This window comes from Populus euphratica, unplaced genomic scaffold, assembly GCF_000495115.2.
Source record: "Populus euphratica unplaced genomic scaffold, PopEup_1.0 scaffold2.1, whole genome shotgun sequence".
In the NCBI taxonomy this organism is placed as follows: domain Eukaryota; kingdom Viridiplantae; phylum Streptophyta; class Magnoliopsida; order Malpighiales; family Salicaceae; genus Populus; species Populus euphratica.
This window is the reverse complement of record NW_011499846.1, coordinates 4,660,785-4,670,168: the sequence shown is the minus strand read 5'-3', so window position 1 is coordinate 4,670,168 and position 9,384 is coordinate 4,660,785. Positions and strand designations below refer to the sequence as shown.

Genomic DNA, 9,384 nt, shown 5'->3' with positions numbered 1-9,384 from the left:
TCATCCGAGAATCAATAATGACCTAAAAACTTTAGAAAATTACATTTATACCATCTCTTTATATAGGAAAATTTAGGTTTGTTCTCTTTCCATCTGCCTGGTTCATCTCTTCCTCTAACTCTCCTCTCCAGCCGGCAGCAGACCCGCCGGTGGTAGCAGCGGCAGCTGCGCCTGTCCTCCCTAGCTCCAGCAACTTATAGCTAGTAAGTAGCCTTTCATGAATCATCCTCGATATGGCTGTAATTTGTAAAATCTACATCTTAAAGGAATCTTTGTGTGACCTATTTCTTAAAAGGACGTGAATTATTGATCTGAAGAGTGTAACTTGTTGGTAACATTATAAAGGGGCTTGAACATGTTATTTTTTATGTGTTCTCTGCTATCCCACGTCTCCCCTGGCTACTCTCTTCTTTATTGTTGTTGTTTGCATCTTTTCTTGTTTTTCTTTTCTTGGTTCCACTCTTGTTGTCCGCCTCCATTTTTTAGCTCATATTTTCCCTGTATGTCTGTTTTGCTTGTAATTTTTGCTTCATTTCTTAAGGGAGCTTTTCACCGTGGATTCATACAGTGTCGTGCGTCGCTCTTTTCCATTCTCTCTCGGTGAGTTTTCCCTACCCTCAGGCACACCCCCTTTGAATGGGCTGCAACTGGCGGGATGTTTGTATTGATTTATAGGTGTGGGCCTTTTCTGCTCTGATGGGTCCCATGTTTCGTGTGCTGTCATGGGTTGTCTATTCTGCCTTGAGATGGGCTGTTCAATTTGGGCGGGCTTCGATGCCTGCTCCAGTTTGCACGGCCATGGCCAGCTGCCAATCACTTTGACATTACGCTTGGAAAATATTTTTTTTAAAAATAAATTTTTATTTTATTTTTTTATTGCTTTTCTTTGCATGTTTATGAATGTCCAGTTAAGTGTTATTAACAAATTAGAAGAGTTGATGTCTACCTAAATTTACTTATCATTAGTTTAGGATTATGAATTCTAGGTGTTTGTGTAAATGATCAAAAGAAAAGAGAGATACTTTTATCTTAAACCCTAGCTTATGTTTCTTTCTTCACGACATCGTGCTTCCTCCTTAATTATATCAGTTACAGGTTGAAGAGAGCTCTACTACGTTGATGGATCGAGAAGGAAGGATGATCTGTCTAAAAGACATAGTGCCTGCAGCTGAAAACAACATTAACACACGGTTTATAGTTTTGGACAAAGGCAGAAAAATATCGGAGGGGCAGAACAAGACCTGCTTGGCACTTGTGGCTGACGAGACTGCCTCAGTTCACTTCCAATTCTGGGGTGATGAGTGTGATGCCTTCGAGCCTGGTGACATAATCCATCTGGCTAGTGGCATCTTTTCTTACAACAGGAACAACAATCTTGTTTTGAGAGCTGGCAGGAGAGGAGCTATAAAGAAGGTGGGAGAATTCACCATGGTTTTTGTGGAGACCCCGAATATGAGTGAGATTTCTTGGGTTCCAGACCCCGACCGTCCCAACAAGTATATGCAGGATTCTGTTATTTCCTCACATTCCCGTATCTTTCCTCCATTACCTTGAAAGATTGTATATATATTAGATGCAATATGAGTGAGATTACTTGGATTCCAGAACCTGATTGTCTATTTTATAAAAGCTGAAGCTGTTGTAATACCCTAAAATTTTCTGGTTATTGTCGCACGTGATGACGTCGTAATAATCATCCGCTCGAGTCAGGAATGGTTGAAGATTGAAGAATAAAAAATTCTTGCTATTTGTATGTAAAAAGAGGGAAATGAGAGTTGCTATTTAATTTATTGATTATTAAAAAATCTAACTTGTTTTAAAGTTTGAGTAAGAAAATTAATTGTATAAAATAAAAGTATTAATATTTTAATATATTTTATATAAGGTAAATTGTATTGTTTATTTGTTTAACATAAATTAAGGTATTGTTGTGTTTTTTAATCTTAAATCTATCATAAATTTGAGAAAAATTCTTCTTAGTAAGGAAATATTTATTTTATCAAATAAAAAAATCTAAAATTTCTAATGCCAATATAAAAATAAAAAAAACTATCTTTTTATTTAATATAAAAAATGTATATTACATATAAATTTTTGGTATTTTTGGTTAATAGAAAACAAAATAATTTTTGGTATTTTTTTAAATATAAGTTTGATTCTTATGTCTTCTTAGTTGGTTATTATGTCTTTAATAAACTAATTATTAAATTTTAAAATATATATAAATATATATTTTTTAAATTTTTATATGGAAATACGGTGTAATTTTTTTAAAATTGCAAATAAACCTGGTTTCGATCCACCAAAATTGCAAGAGACTGAACAAATGGCAAGAAAGGAAACCAAAGGCAAAGGAATCGAACTCCCTGGTTGCATTCCCACGAAATTGCAACGAAAAATTGAGAAACTGAGTGGTTGGCAGCTGGACATGGCCGAGCACACAGAACCAAAGCATCGAAGCCCACCCAACTTGAGCTGCCCATCTGAAGGCAGAATAGACAACCCATGACAGGACACGGGACACGGGACACGGGACCCCTCAACGCAGAAAGGGCACACACATGCAAATCAATACAAGCACCCCACAATTCCCACCCATTCTACCCAAAAACCAAGCCGCCAGTTGCAGCCCGTTCAAAGTGGGTGCGGGTGGAGGGAAAACTCACCCAGAGAGAATGGAAAAAAGCGATGCGCGACGCTGTATGAATCCACGATGAAAAATTCTTTAATTTTTATTTTATTTTTATGTTTTAAAAATATTTTAAATTTATTTTATTTTAAGGTAATATTTTTTAATATTTTCATAGTATTAATGGTAAAAATAATTTTAAAAAATAAAATAAATATTATTTTAATATATTTTTAAATTAAAACATTTTAAAAAATAACTATCATAATTATCTATGCAGCCCAATTCCACGGAGAATGAAACACCAGGCGCTCTTATTTGTATTTTACAGGCAAAACGGATCTGAAAAGAAATAAAAAGGGAAAGAAAGGCAGGCTAAGGGTTGCCTAGCTTGAGACCATGCAAACCAAAAATTCAAGAAAGCAGGCAATAATAGCGGAACCAAAGAAAGATGCAAACAACAACAAATAAAAGAGGGAGGAGAACATATAAAAGAACTGAATAATGAAATAGAAAAAATCATGCATATCAAAATTGATTGAACCAGGTGAAGAAGCAATTAAGAACAACCTAAAAGGTATTTAAATTCAAAGAATTAGCCTGTTTAATTTTGCGTTTTAATAGTATTTTTTTTTTAAAAAAAATTATTTAAAATTAATATATTTTTAGTATTTTTAAATTATTTTGATGTCCTGATGTCAAAAAAAATTTTTAAAAATAAAATAAAAATTATCAACATATATTTTAACATAAAAAATTATTTATTTAAAAACAATTACAAACTCTACTCTCAAAAAAAGAATGCCATGAGAAAGGGGTAGTTTCCTTATATGCAGCAAGTTGAATATCTAAGCACTTGCCCTTAATGCATTGAGAATAGCTAGCCCTGAATAATTTATGTAGGAATGTATAAAAAAATTAATAAATATCTTTTTAAAACTTAAATAAATATAATTTTTACCGTATTTCTAGACAGAATCTAAATATTCTAAATCCATACTTGTCATGTCTTAACTGGACATGAAACATGTCTAAACACAATCTAAATATTCAAAATCCGTACTTGACATGTTTTAACTGGATATAAATAATAATTTTAAATTTGAGTGTGGATGGTACTAAAACCTGATACGTGTGAGTATTCGTTATCATTCCTATTCATCCCTTCTTATAGATACGTAGACTGCAACCCTTCTTTTGGACCTGTAGATCCTCTATACAAACCTAACTTGAAAAACAAGTTTAATAATTAAAAAGAAAAAAGAAAAAAGAAAAAAGAAATAATTCTCGAAACCACAAGTATCAAAGAATTAAGCAATATTGAGATGCATTAATAATTCACAGGGGACAAATAGAAAAAAGTAAGCACAAAGTGTCCTATAAAATGAGGCCAACCTCAATCAGCAATCAGTTTCTTTTAATAGGTTTTAGAAATCGATGTCAACATGTTTGAGAAATATTGCAATTTACAGTGGAAAAGGTGTGCAAAGAAACTTACTATTTAATGGGCTCTAGTCCTGAGGCAAATTGACCCTTTCCTTTCCTTTATCTACTTCTTCTTTTTGTCATGAAAGGCAATTTGACAGCTTTTGATCAGATGGAAGAAGTAAATCTAGTTTTGATACGATCAATTAGCCAGAAAATACCCTAAACTTGTATACCATTTTACTGTTCAACGCTTATTTTTGTTACTGACAGTTAGTTCAGAGTACAACAGTCTTTTGAAGTCTGAGACAACTGAGAGAGAAAAGCCCGAAAGGTTTCCTTGGCTGCAACCGTTCCTCTTTTTTCGTCTCTCACGGTGGATTTTCTGGGAAATTGTTCTGTTTGGTAAGTGAGAAAATCCACAAACCTTATTTCCTTTGTGTCCCTTGGTTCTTAAAGCTTATATACCTGTCTGATTTGTTCGGATTTTTGAAGTGTTATTCTTTGAAAAATGGGGCCAAGATGGAAAGGAAAAGGAGCAGAAGCTAAAGCACTAGAAGATCCTGTGTCAGAAATAGTCTCACGGCTTCAGTCTTCTCTTCTTCAGTCAAATGCTCGTGCGTCGCTCTCAGGTTGTAGTGTGCTTCTTGCAGTGGAAACAGAACAGACTGAACTTCTCACTCGTGCATGTTTTGGCAAACCCACAATTGCCGCTGAAAAAGATAAGCAATGGTTTCAGTTGGGTTTGGAGGAAGCGTTTTATTTGTGTTATTCTTTAAAATGTTTAAAGATTGCTGGTGAAGATAATTTTGTTAAAAATGATTTAGATTTGTGGTTGCATATGAAATTGAAAAAGGGAAATTTCCCGGATTTTTATGAGGCTTATTTCCATTTTCGTACGAAAAATTGGGTTCTCTGGCCAGGATTACAGTACGGTGTGGATTTCGTTGCTTACCGGCATCATCCATCTTTGGTACATTCAGAATATGCTGTGATTGTTTTGTCAGGATGTTGGGAGATTGAGGGTGTGTTCTGATTTCCAGTGCACTAACAGACTTTGTGGAAGTGTTGCGAAAACATTTTTAGTTTTGAATGTTGAAAAAAATGGTCAATGTTGAAAAAAATGGTCACGGTGCTATTGCTCCATCTTGTTTGGAGAGATGCTCTATTGAGGAGTGCACAATCACGAGATGGAGTCCAGAACAAAGCCGTGATGAGCAGAAAGCCTCAGAAAATGGAACGAAGTAAGATGTGCTTCCAATTGTCTGGCTTGCTTTTGTCAGTCTTGTTTTCTGCATTGACTATCAGAAAATGGTACGAAGTAAGATGTGTTTCCAATTATCTGGCTTGCTTTTGTCAGTCTTGTTTTCTGCATAAACTATTGGAGTCTCTGGGTTGAATGCACGGAGTATTTTGGTTTGACCTGCTTTTATAATGCTTGTGATTGCTGGCGTAATTTATGATTATCTTATGCTCTGTTTTCATGCTTGGGAACATGCAAGTTTTGATCACTGAGCTGGTCTTCGTATCGTGATGGCCTCAGCAATGTGTAAGTGTCTTCTGTCTAGTTTGACTAGGTGTAAAGCCAATCTTTTGGCTTTATCATTCATTAGATGTTTTAAGACAAGAAAAGGGCATCTAATGAGAAAGCCAAAGTGTTGGGTTTTAGACCTGGTACTATCTTATGTGGTGGATTTGAGATGCGATTAGCGTCTATAAGCTAGCTAGTTGTACCAAGTATAAAAGCAAACTCTTTGCTTTATAATTCATTAGATGTCTAAGTGGGAATTAGACCATTTAGTAACATTCAATGCCAAAGCCAAAAGTTTTTTTTTGTACTTGGTTCAACTAGCTCATGTGGTGTATCCAAGTTACATGGAAACATGTATTATAGAGGATAATCATGATCAGATATAATGATGAGCCATGCTCAAAGTGAAGCTTGACTTTTGCCAATGACAAGTAGACTTGGCAGAAGTTTCCAAATAAACCCAACACCTGGAACAAGTTTTTGTGTATTTTTCCCCTGAAAATATGAAATATACTCCTTGGCTAGAAACTTGCATCCATTTTATAAACAACATAATTTTTTTTGCTAGTTGTTTTCAATCTTTAATATACTATTTATATTACTGGTTGTTAAGATGCCTCCATGCGAGGAAAAGTGATTGGGACTAAGAGAGGAAATCTATATAATCTTACACCATGCCAAAATTTGACAAGATGGGTTCAAGGCAGATTATTGGCTCCTCTCTTTCTTTTAACAATGAGGTTAGTTTTATCTATTGATCAAAAGTTTAACTTTGTGGTTTTGTTATTGTTGTGGAAAGTTGAGCTGATTGTTAGTATAATTGATCTATTAAATGAGACTCATCATATGGTAGGTCTTTTCCTGTTATTTACATGGCTAAATATCACATGTTATTTCAAGGGATACAACTTGCAATTGTACTTTACTAGTTGTTAGTTTCTTGTGTTACATGTAATATTGGAGTTATAAAATATCAAGATATACCGTATGATGGGTCTCATTTAGTAGATCAAGTGCACTAAATCAACTTGATTTGAAGTTTGCGGGGTTGGATTTTCAATTTTTTTGAGAATCTTAAATGATAGAAAATTTTTCTTTCATGCTTTTTTATTCTGGATTGGCACCATCTGTGATTCCAAACTGGCATGGCATGGAAATTACAGCTATATTGGTAGTAATTTTTTTGAAAGCTAAAATTGCTGAAAAGAACTTGTCTAATTTTAACATAATTCTAATGATACCATAGCACTGTTTTTTCAGCAATATTTCATCTTGATTTTTTACTTAAAAGTAGTACAATGATGATTTCCTAAGAAAGGCACGCAATGAGTGTTGCATGTCATATTTGCTACACGTCAAAAACTGCAATTGCATTCCAAAAGCATGTTTGTCATGGCAAATATCATTTTATCCACTCAAAGCCTAAATTCCACAAACTTCTGCATTTGATGTCCGGCTTCTCGTTATCACACACAAACATCTGTGGGTTTAGGTTTGGGTCCATGGAAATAGACCAAGCCTTATGCATTGCACTATTATTGGTTACGCCAATGCTATGGACTAACAACCATTGCACTATTGTTGATAGGTGATGGCAATCGTTATTTGTGGCATTGATATCTATTCTGGTGAAGCTTGCTTGCCCTTCTGTTGCCACAATTTATTGTTAGCATGTGTTTGCAGCTTACAATATATATTTTGATGAACTACTTGTAGAGTAATGCGCTGTTTTTGTTTCTAGCTTTAGGTGATTGCACCAAACATAGACTGAACAAAAGGGACATACAGTGGTGGAGAAATTGGTTCCAGTTACTTTTGATACATGTAACCAGTGTTGTATATTGCTCGCTTTTCAACTCGGTTTTGGTATTGTGTTTTGTAATTATCACTTACTGCTGGTGTTTTGAATTAACTAATCATTTTTTTCCCTCGAACTTCCCATATGTTTTTGTTGGAAGCTAGAATAAACTACCATTTGTATGGCATTCTGCAAAAAAAAAAACCCCTCATTTTGCGTAACTGTTCCTATGTCTTTTGATTATTGATGTATGCTTAACAGTTTTAATAACTTAGAAGAGCATAGAGAAAGTTTTATGAGGATTCCATGGGAGGCTACTGGTTTTTGGTCCTCATGAGAAGAGCATCATGCAACTTCTAACTGAGCATTGAATGTCGTAAAGAGAAAGATTGGCAGTCATTGCAGACCCAAGAGAGTGCTTTTTTTATCTGTTTTTTCACAAGATAAGGTAATTGGCTGTCGTGTGATTTTTATATGGCTTGCGTGTTTTGACTTTTAGCATTGCCTTTGTTTGCGCTGTTAAAATGAAGCTGGAAAGGAAAATATTGTAAATCTTGCCTCTTTTACTTTCTTCTAAGTTCCTGTTTCTATGAGGTTTTGTAACATATTCTTGGGCTTATTTTCCCACATCCAGGGCAGAAGGAGGTGGAGCAAAGAAGAAATTGATTGTGCCCTTGAATCTCTTAAGAGTTCTGGGGTGATTGAGAAATGCTTTACTCTTCCTGTTCTCTTTTGATATTGATTGGTGTCCAAGTTATTTTACAGTCTGGACCAAGTCTTTTCTGAAACTGCTGGGTTTTTTTCTTCAAATTTTCTCTGTTTTCTGGTCAGATCTTATAGCGATTATAAAATATACACCATCTCGCTGTTCCTGATCCCGAGAGATTTTTCTGTTTTTCGCTGCTTCCTGTTATCAGCTTCAAAATATTTGTCGCTGTTACATCTACTACTAGTTCGCCAGTTGTCATCTTGAGATTCTTAAAGTTGACTGCTGACTTCTCTGCAACTGAATATAACTGCATCTTTGTCTCTAATTTTCTGTCCCTGGTCAGATTCAGATATTATATCAGTAGACCTGGCATGGCATGAAGCACATGTTCATATCTGGTTGATTTTTGAATTTCTGGGGCTGGCAAGGGTCCGGTACAAGTTCATATTTACGTGTATTTTTACCAAATTCAAAAGGCTAACCTTTTCTCTTGACATTTTGAGCAAGGTAAAGTGATTTACGTACTCATTTAACCTGATTACCTTCACTCGCAAAGAATTTCTGAGTGATGATGATTGGACTTTACTTTTCAGTTTGCTGACACCTTGTCGATTTGTTATTGGTGAAGTTTTCTGGTTGAAACATGCTATTTTCTCCTCTGCAGGGAATGGAATAGAAAAGCATTTTTATTTTGATAAATTATTTAATATAAAATAAATAATAATGACAACTTATGAATCAAATATGAAGGGAAAATATATTGAATAACCTCTCCAAGTTTTTGAAAAGTCAGGTGTTGTATAAATTGAGAGTGAGAAGAAAAAGAGAAAAGAAAACAGTTATTAACCCCAAACTAGGAGCTTGTTAGCTATACATGTTTTATGAAGATGTGTTTTTTAAAATGTTTTTTTATTTAAAAATATATTAAAATATATTTTTTAAAAAAATATTTTTAACATTAATACATTAAAATAATTTAAAAATATTAATATAAAATTAAATCAAATTAAATTTTTAAAAAATATTTTTGAAATATAAAAATAAACATGATGATAGTAGTGGTTACCGGTTCCTGAGATTATTGAAATGATTTAAACGTGAGATGAGATGATTTAAACGTTGTGAAATATTTTTTTAATAACATTTTTAATTTTTAATTTACCTAATCTTCAAAATAATTATAGAAAAAAATATCATAATAAAAAGATGAAAATTAATTGCTTAATTTTTTAAAAAAATTTAAAGCTAATAAAGTTATTTCATTATATTTAAAAAAATAAAGAGTTAGTGTT

At 33.8% G+C, this 9,384-nt stretch overlaps 1 protein-coding gene, 1 long non-coding RNA gene and 1 pseudogene across 4 annotated transcripts; all 3 read left to right on the top strand.

Moving 5' to 3' along the window:
• Positions 1–86: 86 nt before the first annotated feature.
• On the top strand, positions 87–1,629 carry LOC105133804 (SOSS complex subunit B homolog). Of its 2 annotated transcripts, XM_011037931.1 has the most exons (3): positions 87–203; positions 569–600; positions 1,096–1,629. In XM_011037931.1, coding segments are annotated over exons 1-3 (492 nt in total). In that variant the 5' UTR covers positions 87–202; the 3' UTR covers positions 1,555–1,629. The 2 variants fall into 2 exon arrangements, with proteins under 2 accessions (XP_011036233.1, XP_011036241.1); XM_011037939.1 differs by lacking the exon at positions 569–600 and having other exon boundaries at positions 90–203.
• Positions 1,630–4,090: 2,461 nt separating this feature from the next.
• Positions 4,091–8,749, top strand: LOC105133828 (tRNA-splicing endonuclease subunit Sen2-2-like; annotated as a pseudogene).
• LOC105133820 (uncharacterized) lies at positions 6,336–7,969 on the top strand. Of its 2 annotated transcripts, none has more exons than XR_843874.1 (2): positions 6,336–7,213; positions 7,333–7,969. It is a non-coding gene; the product is annotated as an uncharacterized LOC105133820 (long non-coding RNA). The 2 variants fall into 2 exon arrangements; XR_843873.1 differs by having other exon boundaries at positions 7,327–7,969.
• Positions 8,750–9,384: the final 635 nt, after the last annotated feature.